Source organism: Betta splendens, chromosome 16 (assembly GCF_900634795.4).
Source record: "Betta splendens chromosome 16, fBetSpl5.4, whole genome shotgun sequence".
In the NCBI taxonomy this organism is placed as follows: domain Eukaryota; kingdom Metazoa; phylum Chordata; class Actinopteri; order Anabantiformes; family Osphronemidae; genus Betta; species Betta splendens.
In genome coordinates, this window is record NC_040896.2 from 4,783,981 (window position 1) to 4,808,302 (window position 24,322).

At 40.2% G+C, this 24,322-nt stretch overlaps 1 protein-coding gene across 9 annotated transcripts in view; it reads left to right on the plus strand.

Moving 5' to 3' along the window:
* grik2 (glutamate receptor, ionotropic, kainate 2) overlaps positions 1 to 24,322 on the plus strand; it is a 291,491-nt gene that overhangs the window by 245,747 nt on the left and 21,422 nt on the right. For 3 of the 9 annotated variants that reach the window (XM_029128421.3, XM_029128417.3, XM_029128415.3), the window contains 3 exons: positions 260 to 485; positions 9,551 to 9,801; positions 10,056 to 10,083. In XM_029128421.3, the coding sequence (XP_028984254.1) occupies positions 260 to 485; positions 9,551 to 9,801; positions 10,056 to 10,083 (505 nt within the window). Of the gene's footprint in view, positions 1 to 259; positions 486 to 9,550; positions 9,802 to 10,055; positions 13,224 to 24,322 lie in introns of those variants that run through there. The other 6 variants (XM_041067654.2, XM_029128419.3, XM_055503078.1 and 3 more) reach the window with 4 other exon arrangements.

A 24,322-nucleotide genomic window follows, 5' to 3' on the forward strand; every position in this document is an offset into this window, starting at 1 on the left:
ATCACCCCTGGATGGTTATGTGCTCTTAGATTTTTTTCTGTAATTACAGGTGTTCCAAGGAAGCCCTGCTTTCTACCGTGGCACAGTGGAAGTTTACATGTGCTGCTGTTACCATTTATCATATACTGTATATGTGCTTGGACATACATAAGCTCCACAATTCATAATGGCTTTTGTTATTTGGGACATCACAACTTCTAAGACAATTTAGATACCGATATACATTATATTGTGTTGCATCTGTACCATCTCCTCACAGAAAACCAAGATCTCCACCTATGATAAGATGTGGGAATTCATGAGCAGCCGGAGACACTCAGTGATGGTAAAGAACATTGAGGAAGGCATTCACCGTGTGCTTACCTCGGACTATGCTTTCCTTATGGAGTCCACAACCATTGAGTTTGCTACACAACGTAACTGCAATCTTACTCAAATTGGAGGCCTCATTGACTCTAAAGCCTATGGGGTTGGCACACCAATGGGTATGTATGCTACAATTGTAATACACTAAAAAGCATAAGCTTTTATTTTTGTAACCTATTCTATGTTCTATACTGTAACAAATGTGCTAACCAACTAACAAGGTTTCACACATCTAAGATGGCGGCCAGTTTAGAGGACCCAGTAATTCCAAGACTCAGGACATAAACAAGAAAATTATATACTGTTTTACAATAGGGAATTTAAAAGCTGAGAAGTAAACCTAGTAAGCACTAGTAAAACAAAGGCAAGCATTCATACAAACAGAAACTGAACATGCCTGTAGATGCAGGAAACAAAACTTAAAATATGAAGAATTTGTAAGTCATTGCAGATGCATAAAATTCTGAAATACGCAAAGTCAACCAAAACACATTAGGTAATACTGTGTAATGACTAAATTACGAGAAAGAGTATGAATATGAAGGCACAACAAACTAGCTAATTCATAAAAGATACTAGGATGTTAACAAACATATTGCAAACCAACAAACTGAAAAATATGGAAGAGATGATTTTCTTTTTACAGTTGAACTATATACTATACAGATGGAGCAGCCTAGAGTTGCTACATGAATCACAGCAGATCAACATTATCTTCTTGCGGACACCGGTGCTGAGTTGTGAACCGCCACAATAACATAACTTATGTGTACCTGCCTTTTTAACATTCCTATAGCTGCTTACCTGAAAAGCCTGTTGCAGCCTTCATTGATTTGTGTAAAAGCATTATGGCTGGAACATGAGAGGGTTCTGATGCTACAGTATGATGATATTTGTATGTGTGGTTTTAGAACACAGTGACAATGAAAGTAGATTGTCACTGTGCATGCTCAAAACATGTTTTATTTGTCAGATTCAGTTACTGTAGATGCTCACTGAAAGCAATTCACGACTTTAAGAGAATGATATGTGCACACCGTTCGTTCTGTCTCACAGCCCACACAGACTACATTAAATAAATGCATAATACAAGGGAATTATTTAGATGCCTAAAGTGCGTGGTGTGTTAATTTGGACAATTGTTGAAATTTTGTTTTATTCTGATCAAGGCAATATTGAGGTGCAACATCAGCAGTTACAGTGATTGACTTAAAATGGGGTTATGAGCTCTTAACATAGCTGTTTGAACACTTGGAACCACAATTAGCTAAGATTACTCATTTTACAGATATTTATGTCAATATAGTAAAGTAAACTATATAGTATTGTTGCAGAGAGCAAGATTAGACAGCCCTTAAATATGCATCCTAATTTATTATTGCTATTTTCATTACGCTATGTAGTTTCCATCATACATACGTGTTACCAGCAATGTGTAAAAATTTGCATTCTTTAGAATAACTAGGCAATGTGATACATTGCCAGAAATGGAATATCAAAGTATACTAGAAAAAGTAATTTCTCGAGAAACGTTAAGAGCTGATCTGCTGCTGCAACGATGACAAACGCTAATTAAAGGTTTTTCTTATCTTGAACTAACATCCATCATGGATAGCCCCTCCCACCCCCTGCACCACACTGTAAAGGCTCTGACCAGCTCCTTCAGCATCAGACTGTTACACCCACAGTGCAGGAAGGAGTGCTACAGCAGGTCACCCCCCCCCAGCATAAGACAATATATTACAGTACTACAGTGACACACAATTGTCACAACCTGTTATTTCTCTTTCTGTTAGTGTTTTACTTGTATTACTGTTGTTTTTCTTGCACTATTATTACCATTACTTACTTTTGCACAATTTTTGACTGTTGGTGTTTACTTTTCTGTTGGTGTTTTACTGTTATTACTGTTGTTTACTGTTTTTTCCTTGCACTATTATTACAGTTATTTCCTTGCACAACGTTTCTACTGCTAGTGTTTACTTTTTCTGTTTTATCTGTCATGCTGCTGCTGTAAACACAAAAATTTCCCCATTGTGGGATTATTAAAGTCTTATCCCATAAAACGTACACATACACTATTTCACTATTTTCTATCTTATATATATATATACAGTATAACAGTATACATGTTTATTCATAGAGTATTATACATATACTGTATACTGTATACATCAGTCACTTCGGTGGCCTATTTTTATTCAGTCACAGCAGGGTATTACTAACCCCTAACTTTACCATACTCTTTTCCATTTGCAGTTTGCATTCCCACATACAGTAGCAAGGCCATTTAGCATAAATTGTTCAGGTTGTTCATGTTGCCTGATGGATGGACTGGCGACTTGACTGTACCCCGCCTCTCACCCAAATGAAATCTGGAATAGGCTTCAGCATACCCTTGACCTTTAATAATAATAATATGCTCTTCATAGATGAAAGCAGTAACTTACCCTAGCAGCTCAAGAGTTAGAACTGTTGTCCACTAATTATAGGATGAGTAATTTGATTCCTGGCTTGCCTGAGTCATGTGCTGAAGTGTCCTTGGGTAAGACACTGAACCCCAAGTTGCCCCCGGCCAGGAGTGGGGAATGCTGGTCCTCGAGGGGGAAGTTTGCCCACCCCTGGCATAAGCTGTCACCAGTGTTTGACCGGTTTTGAGTTTCAGTGGGAGCGGTCTTATAATAATTAGATACCAACCCTGAAAAACAGGGTTGGTATCTAATTATTATTTAGCCCATGAGACAATAACACATGACTAATAGAGCTGGCCCACTGATATTATGTAGTGCATGTATCACTAACGTTACTGACTACTGCCATGGACTTGAACAGATGATATAACTACAACTCCCAGAATGCTATTTAATTCAATCCATTTCAATTTCATTTAGTGCCATTGAGTGCTGGGTGGCGATTAAAATCCTTAATCACATTAACCTTGAGTTTTCTACGATTAACTGCAATTAATGAATTAATGAGAAGCATTCAGTAGCAAATTCAAAAGTAGTATATCGCCCATTATTATTTTAAAACTACTACTCTATGTTGAAAGCAACAGTTGGTGCACATTGTAATGCCATAAATTTTATAGTCCTCTCCTTTTCATACAAGTCGTGTATTCTTCCTGTGATGATGCGTCATGAGGGAGGCTGAGTGTGGTCTTTCGTTGCCATTCTATTAACGTTCCTCAGGCCAAGACTTTCCACAACTTTAATTGACCTGCAGTTTGGCATTTGTTAGCTTGCCTTGCTTTTGTTTTGTACTTGTCACACACGTTACCTCCAAAGTCTCCCTCTGCTGTCTGTTTAGATGAGTGATTTGCTGGCATCACTGGTGTGTATTGCATTTAAGTGATACTTCAGACTCAAAGCACTACAGTGATTCAACTGATTCAGATATGCTGTGAACAACTTGAACTCCGCCATTCCCAAAGATTTAAATTGCAAATGTTTATGTAAGAGCCCTGTGATGGACTGGTGACCTGTCCAGGGTTTACCCTGCTTCTCGCCCATAGTCAGCTGGAATAGGCTCCAGCCCCCCCACGACCCCATGTACAAGATTAAGCGGAATAGAGGGAGGATGGATGGATGGATGGATGGATGGATGGATGGATGGATGGATGGATGGATGTCTATGTAAGACACCTTTACCTTTCTCAATGTACTGTATGTGCCCCCGCCAGTTCTATTCGGTTCCAGTTCATTCAGAAGTCTTAGGCCCTACCCCCAAAGGCTCTGATTTGTTGAGAAGCATATCTCCGGCTAGTACTGATCAACAGCCTCCTCCTCGTGTGACCCTTTGTTTGTCTGTGCATGTATTAAGAGCCAGTGAGCAATGGACTTTCCAAATATTATTTTATAGATTATATATATAATATATATAATAAATTATATAATAAATTGCGTTGTTGGCGTTAACAAAATCTTGCATTAATGTAAGATGTTAACGTGCCCAGCCCTAGCCAAATCACAACATACACGTAGTTATCTCAAAGATCTTTACAAAAGAAGGTTTAAGACCTTACACTACTAAACCCAACAAATCTCACACACAGCAAGTCTTTAACTGTAATTAATTACAATTTGACAGCAACAGTGGACAGAATCAAACCTCCAGCAGAACCAGGCTGAATGTGGGCGGCCATCTGCCTCGACCGGTTGGGATGAGGGAACAGACAGGGAGGAAAGAACAACAACAGCAACATCAAACAGAGCACAGGCAGGATAATTGGAACAGTAACTGGACACAGATTGGATCCAAAGCTGCCCATCACGAACACAAAGCTCAGAGTCCGATGATACCTGTAGGTGATGACAGAGTGGGGGGAGAGAGGGGGAGAAGCACAACTACTGGAGAAAAGGGACAAGGTTACTAAACATGAAACAATGATGGGAGGTTATTGAATAGAAGAGATGAAGGAGTGTATAACTTAAGTCCCCCAGCATCAACTGTATGTCTATTGCATCTTAACTAAGAGACCTTTCCTGTGACTAACAATTATTGCCAGTCACCTGAATCATCTGTAACTATAAGCTTTATCAAAAAGGAAGGTTTTAAGCCTCATCTTAAAGGTGGAGAGTGTGTCAGCTTCTCGGACCTAAGCAGGGAGTTCATTCCACAGGAAACAAGCTTGGTATCTAAAGGCTCTGCCTCCCATTCTACGTTTAAAGACTCTAGGAACCGCAAGTAGACCAGCGCTCTGAGAACGAACCATTCTGCTGGGAGCATAAGGAGCTACGAGGTTTAGATAAGAAATAACTTAATCATTAAGGACTTTGTAGGTGAGTAGGAGAATTTTAAATTCTGTCCTACATTTTACAGGCAGCCAGTGCATAGAAGCTAATGTAGGAGAAATGTGATCTCTCTAAGTCCCATCAGAACTCTGGCTCTGGCCCAAATGCACAGCACGGAAGACAAAACTTGGGTAAAAGGCACCTTAATGAGTGTTTATCCAGGGCAGGCAAAAACGTGGTAAGACAAGAAATGGTAAAAAAAACTGGCTGGCTGGCTCCGGCCAAAAAGTGATTAGGGCTTTTAAATAACCTTTAAATAGAATCTCCTATCAGATGGCAGGAGAGTGAAGAGTGTGTGTGAGGGGGTGTGGTTAGCCACAATGCTGCTGGTCTTGCGGGTGAAGTGTGTGGTGTAAATATCTATAAGAGAGGGTAAAGCTACCTCGACAATTTTCTCAACTGTCCTCATTATTTGCTGTAGGGTCTTGTGATCGGAGACAGTGCAGTTCCCAAACCAGACAGTAATGCAGCTGCTAAGGGTGCTCTAAATGGTTCCCATTTAGCAGATAGTATTAACAAGCACTTCAAAACTGAAATAAGCAGCTGCATTCATATATAGACCAAGCTTTACGTCTTTATGAGGCACTATTTTTATTGTGCCTTATTTTTTAATGTCACCTTTACTGTACACACTGATTTAACCAAGGAAATACTTAGGGCGGCTAGCTAACCACGTGTTTGCGTATACACACAGGTCACTAAAACTAAATAAGTTAAACAAACTAAAGCAAGTAGATTTGCCCTGCTAGTAATAATCACGAGTAATTAATGAAGTAACTACTGCAGTTCATACTGTGGATTAGTGATGTGTCGTTCGTGAACGATTCGTTCAATATGAACTAATCTTTTATGTGACTCGGGAGGAACGAGTCCTCTCAGTGAACGACTCGTTCAGTACTCGCAGTACCTTCTCCCGCCACATGGCAGCAGCTGCTTAAGCTCAGTCAGCAGGACCGGAAACAGAAATGATTCGTTCAGGACTGACTCAACTGAGCGTCGTTCCTCAAGGATTAGTTCTTTTGTCACGTGACAGCCGGAGTGCGCAGGCTCTGTAGAGCAGCAAGCGCTCTAGTTCGTTCCTGATTCAATCCTACGGATTCTTATGGATCGTTCGTTTGTTCTTTTGTCATGTCACAGCTGTGGCTCAGCTACGGTGCTGTGTGGACTGATAAACAAGGAAATGAGTGATGTCTGATTTCTGACGTTTATTTATTTGTCACCTGACAGCCGACATATACTATTTATTCATGGAATCATAATTAATTAGTGGTCTTTGATTCTTGTAGATGTGTGTAGTGTTATTATGTATATAATTTAAAGTGTTTGTAAATAAATACTTGCAATGTGCAAATATCAACATGTTGATTTTGTGGTCCTGTATACTCTGCCACAATGATAAAATATGATGATGATGATGATGATAATAAATACTACTACTACTACTACTATTAATAATATTAATATTAATAATAATAATAATAATAATAATAATAATAATAATAATAATAATGTCACGTTTTGGCCAAGATAAATGCACCAATGCACCAGGTAAATATTTTAGGGAACTTATTGTTACTTTTTGCTTTAAAAGCCTCACTAATTGTCAAAATAAGTTTTAATTTTCACTTTAAAAGGCAGCTCGGCTGCGCGATTTAGTTCATCGTTCTTGTTCAAAGTTCATCGTTCACAGCTCAGGCTCAGTGGCGAGCACTAAGTACTAAAGTTCTTTTGGGACTCGTTCCCATGTATGGGGTGCCAAATGTAAAAGGAGCACCTATAACTAGTTTTCTTACATTTAACTAAATAACACAACATGTTTTCTCACATTTAGTTAAATGTGCAAAAGTCTAAATGTAAATGTTAAATGTAAATGCTAAATGTAAATGTTAAATGTAAATGTTAATGTTAAATGTAAATGTTAAATGTTCGCCGAGTGTAAACTGAATATTCATCAATGGGCAAGTAGACTCTACCCCTACCCTCAAACAGCGCTGGTCTCAGATCAGAGACGCGGGCAAACCCCGCCCACATATGAACATATAAACACATATAAACTTTTGTTTTTAGCCTGGATGTGACTTCGGCTAGCTAGTATAGTTAGCCAACTAATTCTCCACCGGCGCCACAGAAATATTCTATTTAAACCTACTTAACTCCTCATTAATGGTGTTTACGACAGAACAGCAGTTTGAAGCGGAGCCTCAGCCCGCACACCTGCCGTTACAGCCCCTTCAATCTCCCCCAATGGGAGGGAGTGGGAGCTGGTGGCCATGATGGCTTCGACTTCAGGCTTCTCTCCAGTATTTTCGTGCATCGATCCAGAGTCAGATGTGGGCGGAGCTATGCGTACTGTTTGACGTGTTTGAGTCCGCGTCACTGATCTAGGATAATAGGGGGTGGAGTCTACTTAAATATTCAGTTCGATCATTTAACATTTACATTTAACATTTACATTTAGATTTAACATTTAGATTTAACATTTAACATTTAGATTTAACATTTATATTTAACATTTAACATTTACATTTATATTTAACATTTACATTTATATTTAACATTTATATTTAGACTTTTGCACATTTAACTAAATGTGACATGTTGTGTCATTTAGTTAAATGAGAAATTTAGTGAAATGAGAAAACTAGTCATAGGTGCTCCTTTTACATTTGGCACCCCATACCCATGGGTCATTCGTTCACTTGTCACGTGACCACCGAGCCGCACAGGCTCTGTAGCGAGCAGAAAGCTCTCCAGTCCGATCCTAATGCTACCAAGCGACTGTCTGTCGCGCTGTTAAACAACAATGGCAAGGAAGATGCAGGCCATAAGTCACGTTAATGTGATGCGTATTTGCTTGGTTTTCACATGGTTTGAATTGCTAGTGGTCAGTATATAGTGTTTGAGAATCGCGGCCATTATTACAACACCCACAGCGCCACCTGCTGTAAATGAACGAAATGAACGACTGACTCGAAATGATTCGTTCACTTTACTGAACGAGACTTAAAGATCCCAGTCAGTTGAAAGAACGGAACTTCCCATCACTACTGTGGATGTCATTAAAGGAGGGTTTGGTAAAGGTTCAATGTGTTTTTCTATTAAACTTTCAGCCAAGGTAAGACATTATCATACAGTATGTGTCTGTCAGTGGAGGAAGGACGTGATTAACTTAGTTGAACAGACACACTGAGTTGAGTGGAAATGCTTTACTACCTACAGCATGGTTTCAAACTCAAATACAAATCAAAGTCAGCAAATCGCCGCCTGAGCACATATTCAGAGACCCAACCACATTATTTTTAACTGCCTAGGAGAGCAAGGGGTGGTAGGAAGAGGATTTAGGAAGTACAGTTATGGTTGCTGTGAAAAAAAGTGTCATTGTGTCATTGACAGAGGCACAAAGTGGGCTTACATTGGAAGGTAACTCACAGAGCAAGCATTAGCATAGATTAAACATGGCAACTGGCTTTAATTAAAAAAACTAGTGTTAAAATAAGTGGAAATAAGAGCCCCACTGATGTTTTTTTTTTTTTTTTGCTTTATTATGTTATTAATATTGAGCCTGTGGGAAAAATGCAGTAATAATGCTAGACATTACCAATATTATTTTACAATGTTACATGCATACCGTGAAATTAGGACAAATAGAGACTGCAATGTAGTTAATGCCCACTGATCTGATGGGTTTTAATTGTGCAAGGCTTTAACATACCATGTAAAGTGCCTTGAGATAAGTTTGGTTCTATGTAAATAAAACTGAATTTCAATTAAAATAGAAAAGAATGGGATCTCAGAATAGAAAGTATATCAGAATAAAAGTATTGTTAATGGTAATATTATTTAACCTAGATTATTTTATGTCACTTGTTAATTCTTTCACTACAATAAATGAGTAATAAAATTATGCAATTATCTTTTGACCAGAAGGTGTCTACTGTTATCTATTGTCCATCTAACTATCACTACATGGTGCATTATTGTATTGAGTTAGCATGTACAGTATTTAGTTTTTATATCAAACCAAACAGCACAGTATCAATATTATGATGTTTTACCACTACCTGGCTAGTTGTAAAATGGTGACTGTCTGACAAACCTTGTGACTATGACAAAACTAAAAACATGTTGGTACTTGATGGTACCTATCTATGATGTGTTTAGATAGCATTTGTTCTAACGTTTTGGTTGACTTAGCTATTTTAAAATGTAACCTGAGAGCCTATTTTGTTTAAACAAATAACTTTTGCTTTTGATTTACTTTTATGTAATGTGAATTATATCAGGCTAGTACTGAATAAAGGAAAATAACCTGTGTCGTTATAGGAAAAACAATAGCTCTTAATCACCTATGCTTGTTGCTCACCTGAACTAATGTGTTTTGGGTTTTTTAGGCTCTCCATACAGAGATAAGGTTACTATAGCCATCCTTCAGCTTCAGGAGGAAGGGAAGCTGCACATGATGAAAGAGAAGTGGTGGAGAGGAAATGGCTGTCCAGAGGAGGAGAGTAAAGAGGCCAGTGCTCTTGGGGTTCAGAACATCGGAGGGATATTCATCATCCTAGCTGCTGGCCTTGTTCTCTCTGTGTTTGTGGCTGTGGGAGAGTTTCTCTACAAGTCCAAACAGAATGCACAACTTGAAAAGGTAAAAAACCTCTGTGATATCCTCTTGTTATTACTGTATGTAAAACACTGATAGCAGAATTCTTACCACAATCCCATGTGCCATGAAAGGCAATCTAATGGCAAAGACCAATACATTTCTAAATGGTAACAAAATAAAATTAAATGATGCTAAATATTTTAATAACAATTCCCATTTTAATGATTTGCCATATTGACAGTGCTATATAATATGCAGTAAGATAAGGGTTGGTTTCTTTGCATTTATTCACATAGGCCCAATGGCGACATCAAGATAAGAAACGTGAGGAATTCTGCTGTCACCATGGATCCAAGCTAGACTTTAACCACCATCTCAAATGACCTCAGGAGAAACTACAGACATTTTTTATTGCAGTCTAACTTGATTTAAAACTTTCCAACACGACCTTAACTGTGTTGTTCTTTGTGAAACAAGGAAGAAGAAACACTGAGGACAGTATAAAAAACTGTTTAAAGTGCTATTAGTATTATATATTACATACATATTACATAGTATTACATTACATTACACTGTACAGTGGCAGCAGTTAAAAGTGTCAGCCCCCACCGTGGTTTGCTTTCATGACCGACGCGTCAGCACTGCGTGAGGGAGTGTGTTACGTCCTTCTGGCCTGTAGATGGCGATTGACTCCCACTTTTGGTCCTACAACGTCATACTTAAATGTGTCATATAACCTCTTGTAGAACAACCACTTTTCAAGTCTTAGCTGGCCTAGTGGTCAAGAAGTGTGGCTGTAAAGTTTTTCGTCGTGGGTTCAAGTCTCAGTGGGTGCACTTTTTCAGTTTTAATTATTGGAAAAACAGCATCTCATCATTTTCATTTGACACACAAGATAACATCGTCGTAATATTTAGTGCATAGATCCCCAAGATTACGAACCGCTGGTCGCCTGTGGCGGACAATTATAGTATTTAGTATAGTTATGTACATAAGTAAGTTATGGCAAATTATGGCAGTTTAAAACCAAAAATAGGAAGCTGAACGGTGCGCCCTCCCGCGTGCAGCGTTCAATTTGTGGCAGACAAGCTACTGTAACCCTGATTTCTCGCTGTTGGTAGCATTCTCCGTCCCCTCTGGTTGTGGGTAATAATCGGGCTACAATTTTCTTTACGCGGTATTCTTCTTTAATGCACCACATGGCAAGGCAGTACAGCACATGTACACTTTTTTCTTTACACCGCTCTTACCCAACGTGCGTCACCTTTTTCCTGTCCCCCTACAGCAAGGGCAGGTAGGAACTAATTTTAATAACAAATAAAATCACAGTAGCTGAAATGCCATGTTTCCCAAACATAAAATAAAAGAATAAAAAGGAATACTAACTAAGGTTACACCACCCGTAACACCCACGTTTTCAATGAAAAAAAACCACTGTGGCCGCGGAGGGTGGCAATATTATATTATTTGGAAACATTAAACATTTGTTTTTTAATCCAAAGAAAACATAAAAGTCAGGGCTCAGAGGTTAAACATTTTATTGACAGAAGATTGTAGCAATTAACAGCATACTTATTCAGTCCTCGTTCTCTTTACTGCCGTAAATGGAATACTAGGAACGATCAAACCTAAGCGTCATATTACGCCTTGTAAAACTATAAAAACTGTTCAGATCGTTTACAGACGATAAAACATTGTCAAGGCATCCACAAGGACAGCTAGCTCGCTTTTCCCTGCTTCAAACAGCTGCTGTAACTGAGAGCAACCAGTGCGGCATCACCAGTCAATCTGGAAACGCATTCACTGGTTAGGACACTTTAGGTGTGTGAACTGGGGAGGAGATAATAGCGCCGACTGAAGAGCGACTAAATAGAGTTGATGTCATCCCCGCTGACAGGCGCATTCATTTGATAATACACTTACCTTGGCTGACAGTTCAGTTGAAAAACACACCGAATCTTTATCAAACCATCCTTGAATAACATCTATGAACTGCAGTTTCTTCCTTGATTATCCGTGATTATTATGGAAGAAGTGCAAATCATCGCCAGTCCAAATTGTGCAATTAATACTGTTTATAATAAAGGTAATAAATAATAATAATAGTATTTTACAAATAAATTTGACCAGAAAGCTATGATACATATATATGTTTATCCTTGCAGAGTAAACATATGTAAAACACACTATTTGCTGCATTAATGAGTCTTAGACCTGCAGCTGACCATACCGCCCAATCCTGCCCAATGTCCCATGGAGCTTTGACCTGGAGCTGAAGTATTTCTCATATGCTGATCGAGTAGTAGCAACACATTAGCATGTTTAGGCGCCTCTATGGAGGAGGGGGAAGGGATGTGAAGTTTGCTTTTGCGACTGTGAGCAAACATAAGACAAACAAAAGCTTGGACAAACTCAGATCCAAGTCATCAGAGTATTAAAAGCAGAGGTAACTCGAGAAGGACTTTTTTGTTTTTTGTTTTTCTCTAAACAAAAAAGCAGTTTTTAATCAATTTTTGTGTGTTTTTGTTCAAAAATATTTTTGCTCGGTTTATTGGTTTGTAAGGCGGTGCTTTCATTCAAATCCGTTTGCCGCCCATAGCAAGAGAAACGAGAAAGCTGGTGAAGGTAGATGGATGGGCGACTGGGAAATCAAAGTGCTGAAACATACACGGGCCGAATAAGTGATCTCAGCCACTCAGTTACAATGACACGCGCAGTCAAAAAAAGTCAGTCAACTGCAGTTCGGCAGACACAGTAAACGCGTACGAACAAACATGTTGCTGTAATGTGTCGCTGTAGATCAGCTGAGTTCTGGCGTCCTGTCAAAGTTACGATCGACAACTGCTGTAAAACAAATTCCTATGATTATTACGGTTATTTACGTAAAATCTACGACTATTGTAAACCATTCATTCATTCATTCATTCAACCATTCAACAAGTTGTGGAAGTTTAAAACCTAAATAAGCGGCTGTAGTCGCAGATGGACTGCGCTCTTTGTCTTTACTTGGCCATGCGCATTGAAATTATATTAATTAAACTGCGACCCATAATCATGGAATTATGTGAAGTCAATATATTGTATCAGATGTTAGAGCGGTGGGTGTGTACATATTCTTAAGAGATGACTGCTATTTAAAGACACAAAAAAGCTGAGGAGAATAAGGTAGAATTGTACAGTCGGACCTCAGTTACGCTGTAGTGCATTGGAGGCTTCTAATCAACCCTGCGCCACCTGGTGGTTAAAACAAGACTAGCGTCCTGATTTTTTTCAGCCCGCTGCAGGATTAAATGTTTATTGCCCGGGATTTGTTCTTGCCATTGAGCTGGCTTCTTAAGACTTGCCTTACTTGTTGGAGGTATTCGGATGTTGCCGCATTCCTTGTTACTTGTTCAATGTTGCCGTTCGCCTGTGGTATTCCAAGGTACTTGTATTTGTCCTCAATGTCTGCTATTATATATATATATATATATATATATATATATATATATATATATATATATATATATATATATATATATATATATACCACTCTATTCTCACCCTCCGCGGGTGGTCTCATCCACTTTTCAAGCTCAGGTCCTCTACTAGAGGCCAGGGAGCTTGAGGGTTCTGCGCAGTATGCTAGGACTGAACTTTTCTGGACTGAGATGTCGGATGTTTTTCCAGGGATCTGTTGTAGCACTCCTCCAGTTTGGGGGTCACTGCCCCCAGTGCTCCAACCACAACAGGCACCACTGTGGCCTTCACCTTCCACGCCTTCTCCAGTTCTTCTCTGAGCCCTTGGTATTTCTCTACTTTCTCATGGTCCTTTTTATCTGATGTTGCCATCGCTTGGTATTGCTACATCCACCACTACGGCTTTTCCTCTGCTCTTTGTCCACCACCACAATGTCTGGTTGGCGCAGTATGCTAGGACTGAACTTTTCTGGACTGAGATGTCGGATGTTTTTCCAGGGATCTGTTGTAGCACTCCTCCAGTTTGGGGGTCACTGCCCCCAGTGCTCTGATTACCGCAGGCACAACTGTGGCTTTATATATATATATATACACACACACACACACACACACACACACACACATACATATATATGTATATATATATATATATATGTGTGTGTGTGTGTATATATATATATATATATATATTATATATATATATATATTCTGAATGGGAACAGAAACCCACATTCAAGACTGACTGCGAAGCAACTAGTAGCTCAGTGTTCCAACATCCACAAACGGCAACTGCTATCACAACTTGAGATTGACGAGATACAACACAAATGCTACGGCAAGGGGGACCCAGAGGGAACCACCGGAATTTGGGTACGAAGCCCCAATGAGCACAGACACACTGAGCGAGGCAGCGACTGACCTGAAAGATAGGATCATGATGAGATTGAGCAGGCAACCCCGAAGACAACTACAATGGCTAAGTGAAGTACCATCAGAAAGTCTCATGGAAGATGTGAACGCAGCATTGAGAGCGACCGCTAGCACAACAATCACTGAAACAAATAAGCTCATATACGCTTCAGCATCAGAGATCCTGGAGGTGCTTGGCTATAAGAGCAACCATGGGAGCCATGAGAAACAATACCCACCATGGAAACGAAGGTTGGAGGCAAAAATCAAGGCAGCTCGGAGGTAAGTGAGCCAAATGACAGAGGCCCAGAGAGGTGCAATGAAAAGACAGATGCCCAAGAGGTACAGCCAGATGCCCATACCTGAAGCACTCGAAACTGCCAAGAAGAGGCTACAAGCCTTGGCCAGCCACCTAAAGAGATACACCAGAGACAACAAAGCCAGACGAATTAACCGGCTGTTCGCAACGCAACCGGCGAAAGTGTACTCTCAATGGCAGGGTAATAACAGCAGAGCAGAGACTGAACAGTACTAGAATGGTATATGGGAGAGGGAGGCATCACACAACAGCAATGCACAGTGGCTGGTGGATCTGAGGGAAGACCACAGCAACCTCCCTGAACAGAATCCAGTGACTATCACAGTGGCAGACATCCAACAAAGAGTCTCAGGAATGAAAAACTGGACAGCACCTGGCCCTGACATGATCCACGCCTACTGACTAAAGAAGCTCACTGCAATCCATGAGCGCCTAGCAACACAAATGAACCAGCTGCTAAGGGATGGGACTCACCCTGAATGGCTAACCGAAGCGCGAACAATCCTGATAATGAAGGATCCCTCAAACGGTACAGTCCCATCCAACTACCGGCCAATAACCTGTCTCTCCACAGCATGGAAGCTCATGTCAGGCATCATCGCAGCTAAGATAAGTGGGCACATGGGTCAATACATGAGCGAAGCACAGAAGGGGCGCCAAACACCAACTCCTGGTTGACAGAACAGTCGCCCAAGACTGCAGAGTGCGACACACCAACCTGTGCACAGCCTGGATCGACTACAAGAAAGCCTATGACTCAATGCCACACACATGGATCACTGAATGCTTGGAACTGTACAAAATCAACAGAAGTCTAAGGGTCTTCATTGCAAACTCGATGAGGTTGTGGAGAACCACCCTTGAAGCCAATGGGAAGCCACTTGCCCAAGTATCCATCAAATGTGGCATATACCAAGGTGATGCACTGTCCCCACTGCTGTTCTGCATAGGTCTGAACCCCCTCAGCCAAATAATAAACAAGACTGGCTATGGATACTGACTCCGGAACGGGGCCACCATAAGTCACCTCCTCTACATGGATGACATCAAGCTGTATGCCAAGAGTGAGCGAGACATCGACTCGCTGATCCACACCACCAGGATCTACAGCTCGGACATCAGGATGTCATTCAGGCTCGAGAAATGTGGGAGGATGGTGACAAAGAGGTAAGGTAATCCACACAAAAGGGGTCTCACTCCCAGAAGGAACAATAGCAGACATTGAGGACAACTTCAAGTACCTTGGAATACCACAGGCAAATAGCAACTTTGAACAGGCAACAAGGAATGCGGCAACAGCCAAATACCTCCAACGAGTAAGGCAAGTCTTAAGAAGCCAGCTCAATGGCAAGAACAAATCCCGGGCAATAAACAGCTACGCCCTGCCAGTGATCAGATACCCTGCGGGAATAATAAGGTGGCCAAAGAAAGAGATACAGACCACAGATGTTAAGACATGAAGTTCCTCACCATGCATGGAGAGTTCCACCCCAAATCCAGCACCCTGAGACTGTACGCTAGCCGCAACGAAGGAGGCCGAAGACTAGTGAGTGAGAGCCACTATCCGGGATGAAACATCCAAGATCCATAAGTACATCAAGGATAAGGCCCCGACAGATGACGTGTTGAGTGAATGTCTCAGGCAGTGGAGAACAGAGGATGAGATGCTGGAAAAGGGACCATCATGGGAGGACAAGCCCTTACACGGGATGTACCACCGGAACATAACTGAAGTGGCTGATCTCAACAAATCCTACCAATGTCTTGAAAGGGCCGGGCTGAAGGACAGCACAGAGGCACTCATCCTGGCCGCAAAGGAGCAGGCCCTGAGCACCAGAACCATAGAGGCCCAGATCTACCACACCAGACAATACCCAAGGTTTAGACTGTGCAAAGAGGCCCCTGAGACGATCCAGCACATAACTGCAGGGTGTAAGATGCTGGCAGGGAAAGCATACATGGAACGCCATAACCAAGTGGCTGGCATAGTATACAGGAACATCTGCGGGGAGTATGGACTGGAAACCCCAAGATCAAAGTGGGAAACACCTCCCAAAGTGGTAGAGAACAAGCGAGCCAAGATCCTGTAGGACTTCCAGATACAGACAGACAGAATGGTAATGGCGAACCAACCAGACATTGTGGTGGTGGACAAAAAGCAGAGGAAAGCCGTAGTGGTGGATGTAGCAATACCAAGCGATGGCAACATCAGAAAAAAGGACCATGAGAAAGTAGAGAAATACCAAGGGCTCAGAGAAGAACTGGAGAAGGCGTGGAAGGTGAAGGCCACAGTGGTGCCTGTGGTGATTGGAGCACTGGGGGCAGTGACCCCCAAACAGGAGGAGTGGCTACAACAGATCCATGGAAAAACATCCGACATCTCAGTCCAGAAAAGTGCCGTCCTAGGAACAGCAAGGCTACTGCGCAGAACCCTCAAGCTCTTTGGCCTCTGGTAGAGGACCCGAGCTTGAAAAGTGGATGAGACCACCCGCGTGGGGTGAGAAGGGAGTTTTTGTTTTGTTTTGCTTTTTATATATATACACATACATGTACTCAATGCACAATAGCCAAATCATAAATTGTAAAGATTGTGTGTGCATTTCAGGTTTCACAATACATTTTTTAAAGGTCAATTTGGTCATTTGGCAGTTTGCTAGATCTTTATTTCTGCTTCTGAATTAAATCTTACCGATTACATTACATTACATCCTACACCTTTACAATATGTGACATTACATGAACAGCCCCCAAACCAAAAGCTAAGCTATACAGACTGGAACAACTTTGACTCGTACTTTCTGTAGCATTACTGTACTGTAATTGTACAGTCAATGTATTACAGTATGTCACTAACTGTTCGATATAAGTTACTTTTAAACTAGATTCTATCTACCTGTTATCCTACCTGTTAACAGCTTTCAACTTGTGTTTTGATGGTGTGATTGTAGAGTAGGCAGTGCAGACACATTAGTACGCATTAAATGCTGACAGTGTGGGATGTGTGAAGATTCAAAGCAAGTGCTATAGAAATTATTTAAATGGAAGTCAATGGCAAAGACAATGAAACCCATTATAGGTTACATATTATATGAACCTATATAAAACACGCATCTAAAAAGTATTAACTTGTGTTAGGGTAGATGCAGCTACATACCAGTACCAGGTCTATACTGTTAATGTATTAAATGTCATATAATGATACTATAATGTATATCATATTACAAATATTTATACTTTATGTAATTTCTGACTTGCCTGATTAGGCAAAAACCCATTTACATTAAATGTGGGCATTTGAGCGCTGAACATTTATTTATGACACAAGGGTTTGTCAATTTGAAAACAAGAAAAAATAAATATATATTTTAAAGCTGAAATAATTGAGATGAGAATCTAAGAGTGAGAGAATTTTCTCAATTCAAATAAAAGTGAAATACTTTAAATTTTACTTCTCCCATGTTTTCCATATATTGTGTTTTTACATGTTATGTCTTAGACTCTGAGTTTCAGATGTTTTTGTTTGATTTTCAAATTTCTTTCAAATGGTTTTTGAAATAATTTTTTTTCCACCTTCAGGTCTTGTTTATCAGTTTTAGACATTTTGCCGATTCAGGTGTAGAAGATATGACATTCAAGATTCAAAAAAACATTTTTTTTTTTTTTTGCAAACACAGATGATGATTGATCACAGTTAGAGGTACACACAAGAAGGTAGGGAGTTAAAAAATAAGAATGCTAACACATCTACATACACATCTAATTACTTGCTGAAGTTTTATTATAAATGTTATTGCATGGATGAAGATCAACCGTTCTAGAGGGAGGAGCAGTTGTACAGGCTGATGGCCACCTGTAGAAAGGATCTCCGGTGGCGTTCTGTGGAGCACCTAATGCTGATCAACCTCTGGCTGACGGTGCTCCTCTGTCCAGCCAGCACACTGTGTAGGGGGTGGGAGGTGTTGTCTAGGATAGAGAGGAGTTTGACCAACATCCTCCGCTCAGCTACAGCATGCAGACTTTCCCAGAGGGGGGAGGGCAGTGGAAGAGTAGCATTAGCTATATTAGCATACCTCTGGTGGGACAGCTCACAAACTGGGTGAATGTAGGAAGTGACTTGTCGAGGCTGGTGTGATTAAAATCACTGGAGATCATAAAGAAAATGTCAGGATGTCTGGACTGGATAAAAACCACCATCTGTATGATGTGTTGGGTATATGCGAGAAGAACAAATTATAATAATTGGATTTATAGCTCCTGAGTGGAGATACCAATTATGTTTATATTTTAGATTCACAAAATTTGGTTATTAGCTTCAATATCTAAACTAAACTAGTTTAGATATTATAAACTAAACTATTTATGACAAAGGTCTATAGTTTGGTAAGTGAAACACTTAATTATTGATTAATAATTATTAACTGAATTAATAATTAATTAATTTACGGGGCACCACCCTGTTACCAGGGACCAATAACCAATTTGGAATAGCCAATAACATCTCAATTGTATTTAAGTTAGTTGAAGGGTGAACTCCGTACAATAGCCGACTCAATTTACCAGTGCTGCAAAGCCATATAAAAGAATAATCACAGACAATGACCGATTAAATTATGAACGCTTTATTAAACAACTAATATTAACTCCAGTATCAACAATATCTTGAATAACTCAGCAAATCACAACTTAATTGTATGGCGTGTTCGTCTGGAAGTACTGTATGTGTTACCTGAGATAAAAGTGTGTGTGTGTGTGTGTGTGCGAGTGTGCGAGTGACTGAGTGACTGAGTGAGTGAGAGAGAGTAAGGAGAAGAGAGGAAGAGGGAAAGCGCGCCCCCCTTCAGGGGCGTGGTGAGATGACAAAGCTGCGCGGAATCTGCATGTGCCGGTGAGCCCTTTCAATGTAGCGTCTGGCACTCACAGGAAAAGGAAGTGTGTGAAGCAATGTGCAGTGTAACTAGCGTAACTAAGACTTGTAGTCTCACAAATACGTGGGGCTATATTAGGCAATATAGTCACGTGATTGCAGAAGCGCGAAGTGATTGAATCGTGCGCTTGGCGTGGTCAAAGCTGAAACATAGCAACAGCACAGTACCAAAATCAAGCAATCTTAAAATAGCAAAATTACAGATTACAGCACTCCAATATGCACCTCTTAGATTCCATCCATCCATTTTCCAAGCCGCTGAATCCCATATGCGGGGTCGCGGGGGTGCTGGAGCCTAACCCAGCTGGCTATGGGCGAGAAGCAAGGTACACCCTGGACGAGTCGCCAGTCCATCGCAGGGCAACACAAAGACATACAACCATTCACACACACACGGGCACGTCTAACCTTGTCTAACCTAACCTAACCTAACCTAATGCATTTCTTTGAACTGTGGGAGGAAGCCAGAGAACCCAGAGAGAACCCATGCAAACACGGGGAGAACGTGCAGGCTCCACACAGAAAGGCACCAGGGCCGCCTCTGAGATTCGCTGTGAGGCGATGGTGCTACCCACCGCACCACCGTGCCTCTTAGATTCACGCAGACCTCTAATGGTGTTACAGTCACGTGATCGCGGAAATGCACAGTGATCAGATCACGTGTTCAGCAACAAGAAAAAACAGCAACACAGCAATAAAGCAATTACTGATCCCCCAAGAGTTCTACTCTGCTCAGACTTAAAAGGAATGCCTCTGCCTTACTGCTCAATCCTGGTGAGAAGATGCGGCGTTGCGTGCCTGCGCTGTTGTGGTCCGGTCCAGGTATTTGTCGCGGTGATCGCGTCGTGATAAGCTGAGTCGGCAGCGGGTAAGACGATTAATAAGCTGGCGAAAGAGAGCAAGGGCCACAAGCGGGAACAAGGGAGAGAGAGCAAGGGCGTGTTTTTGGTACCTTTTTATAATAGTGTTTTCAAAGAGATTTCAGATTTGAGCGCCTGGTTTAGGCGCTCAAATCTGAAATCTCTTTGTTTCAACTTACTACAATGAGGATAAAGACGTTACATGCAGGACGCAGTACTTCCTTTGTTGGAGCAGGTGGGACCCTAATAATAATTCTCTTAATAACAGTTTATGCACATGAGGTCCCCCAACAGATGTCACATGCCGCGGCAGCATTCGAGGATGGGGGGTAAACAGCTATGAGTATAATGTACTACAACATACAGTACTACTAACAGTAGTAATGTCAATAAAGAATTGCGTATAACTTGAAATGACACAACACAATTCCAGCAACTTAAACTACTAACGCAGTTTTCTGGATTTGAACTTAGAAAATCTAAGCAAGTCTTACATAAGGCCCCAGGTGAAAAAATTATTAGGCAATGATTAGACAAGACAAAACAGGAAATTATGTTTACGGCAATAAAAGAATCTAAAAGAATCTAAAAAAAATCTAAAAGAATAGGCAAAAATAAAATTGATTTACAGCCACCACCCCCTCAAATACTCAACCTTATATTTGCAATTAACAACACGCCTGGTCTAAATTTGTCAGAATGTTATATTGTTTAAAGTTAAATAGGTAAAAGATTTAATATTAATCATATCATTTTCAAAAATAAATAAATTCTATTTAAAAATAAATAGATGCATTCACTTTTTTATAAGTGGCATTTAAATCCCACCTTTATAGTCTCTTCAATAAAATGTAAAAGAAAATGTAAAATACACTTCTTATCCAATGCTACCTGATTCTAAAACAATGTATCATATTATCATAATTATTTCAGTTTTTACCTGTAAATGGAAATGTATTCAGTGCACTATGGGAACGCACATTCCTTACAACTGCAACATCTCTGATTTGGGATGGCGAGGGACATTCATTGCATGTATAAACCCTCTCTGTCTCTGCAAACCACTGGTGTATATATAGGCAAAATGCCAAAATAATATAAAAATACAAATACAGGTCATGTCAATCAGCGGATGTATTTAAATTCACTTTGTACTGTGATCTACACACCACCTTACAGCAGACATTATTTTCTAAAAAAGGTTATCTTATTATTTATTTAATAGATGAAGCTGCCACATACATCACAAAGTACAGAGTCTGTACCGTATGTTTATCATTAAAATTCTAAACTTCCAACCAAGTTTGAACTTTCAATTGACGATTAGCCTATATCATGAGCCATAGGAAGGGCAAACACGTATGTTTCTAATTCTTTATCAATTGTACTGATGACGATATGAAAGTGAGAATTAGAAATAGGTTGCGCCTAGAAATTATTTTTATGGACAAAATTTCTAGGTGCAGCCAGAGGCCAGAGGGGGTCTGGTTTGGGGACCTGCTCTCTCCAGGTTGGAGGAGAGTTCCTGCTCTCAGTGGAGGAGTTCAAGTATCTTGGGGTCTTGTTCACGAGTGAGGGAAGGAAGGAGCATGAGATTGACAGATGGATCCATGTGGCCGCTGCAGTAATGCGGTCGGTGTACCGGTCCGTTGAGGTGAAGAAGGAGCTGAGTGGAAAGGCAAAGCTCTCAATTTACCGGTCAATCTATGTTCCTATCCTCACCTATGGTCATGAGCTTTGGGTCATGACCGAAAAGGCAAGATCACAGATACAAGCGGCCGAAATGAGCTTCCTCCGTAGGGTGGCTGGGCGCTCCCTTAGAGATAGGGAGTAGCTCTGTCACCCAGGAGAAGGTCCACATCCAGAGGAGGCAGTTGAGGTGGCTCGGGCATCTGATTCGGATGACTCCTGGACGCCTCCCTGGGGAGGTGTTCCGGGCATGTCCCACCGGTAGGAGGCCCTGGAGAAGACCCATTAGGATGATATTACAGCTAGAACAATGTCCATCACAGTATCTCCTGACTTTTTCTGTCATTTGTGCTCAATATAAATCTAAAGAGAACTTGATGCCAGACAACCATTTTAAGCAGACCTTCTGATATCTTCCTCGCATTTTTAGGACAGTGAAACCTTCCAACGGTATATATGGATGTACCATCTTAGAGTAACTGTGCAACCTTATGCCGTATCACCCTATCACCAGTAGAAACAAGAACAATAGAAATGTCTGTGACCACCATATGCAAAACATTCTCTTCTTCGGGGTTGTCTTGTCTTTGCCTCTCCATTGAGCTTTTTTTTTTCAATTTTAGTATACACCAAACCAGGTAACTTGTTTACAGTGACTTTTAGAAAAAAATATAAAAAATAAATAATACCTATAATTATCTATGGTCTTGTGAATATTAGTTGTTACAAAAAATCTTTAAGATGAGTAAAAATCACTTTTTTGAACGTAAATTAGGATTTTAAAGAACAGATCTCAAATGTCTAAATGATTGTGACTAGATATTAGTATTGGTTTGTACCATTCCACTTATTTCTTCACTGCATATAAAACATGTGTCTTATGTTGGCACTGAATGGCTGTAAAATTGAATAAACTAGGCCTTTTGTGTTATTTTCATAATAGTAATATAGAGTTATCATCCACAGTACAACATTAGCTAATGAGTAATGAATAAAACAATGTACTTGAAAGAGGGACATGCATAGCCCTACACGTTCACACTGAGAAACAGACTGTCAATGTTACTAAATATGGAATACTCAAAGACGGCAAAGAAAGAAAGTTTGTTTATCTCCTGACATTTAATCTAAAAAACAGACTTGGTAGATAAATAAATATATTTAGTTAGTACAAAGTCAAAATTGCTGATACTCCACATGGGTCTAGGAAAGACATAGGCCACAGCATAACTGCTTTTTATTATTGTGTAACTACTGTATGCACATTGTAACAGTGAGACATTAAGGAGTTTTCCCAAAATGTTTTTATAACTATACTGCAATGAGAAATTCAGTTTGTAAGTAAACTTACGTGGTGCGTGTTAAAAAAATTAGTGAGATAAAGATTTCACATTTTGAATCCTGCTAACATGTGATCCATAAGATCAATAGTTGGCTACTGCTGCCAAGTTTGTCTGTGTTAACTGACATAACTGTGCACATAGTTTTGACACAATTTCTGTTAAACATCAAAAACCAAGAGTTATGATAATAAATGCAAATAACCAGGACACAGTAGAAAGAAGTTGATGCTTTTTTAGTAGACTGAATGGTAGATGGAAGGGGGAGACGAGGCTGAAGTTAACTGATCAAAGCCCCAGATTCAGAATTTATAACAAACATTAAGCTCCCACTCTGTCCTAGCTTTAGATCATTTTTTTTGTCACTTTTTTATTTTGATTTATTTTCATGTATTTGCTTTTATTTATATTTTGTAACAACTAAAAGCATAACAGGGAATCTGGGTAATCTATCACACATGGTAACTGACAATCCTATCAATCAGTCGCATCCGCTCTCTTGTGTTTCTTGTCCATTTGGTCCATGTTTTGATGCCTTCTGTGCCTTAAAACCAAACATCTTTACAATCTCTTTTGATGAATTAGCCATTAGAAATGGGAAGCTTGATTCCTTTAACTGACTCGTGTAAAGTGAACGAGTCATACGTTTATTTTGTTCATTTACAGCAGGGCAGCACTGTAGCCCTCTTGTGGGGGCTACACTTTATAAGTGTTTGTGGTTCTCAAAACACTATACTGAAGACCTTATGGTTTGCTTCAGCGGACAAGGTACAGTAAAATAAACAAAATGCCACAAGCAACCATAAACCATGTGAAAACCTAGGAAAACAAAATAAGCACCAAAATAAATTGACTTGTGTCCTGCATCCTTTGTCATTGTTGTTTAGCGGCGCGACTCACTTGGTAGCGGTAATGTGACAAATGAACAAACAATCCGTAAGAATCTGAATGAACAAATCTGAAAAGAAATGTAGTACATGCTGCTCGCTGCTGCTGCTGCATCGTTCATAGCCTGAGCTGTGAACGATGAGCGAGAATGATGAACGAAACTGTGCAGCCCGAG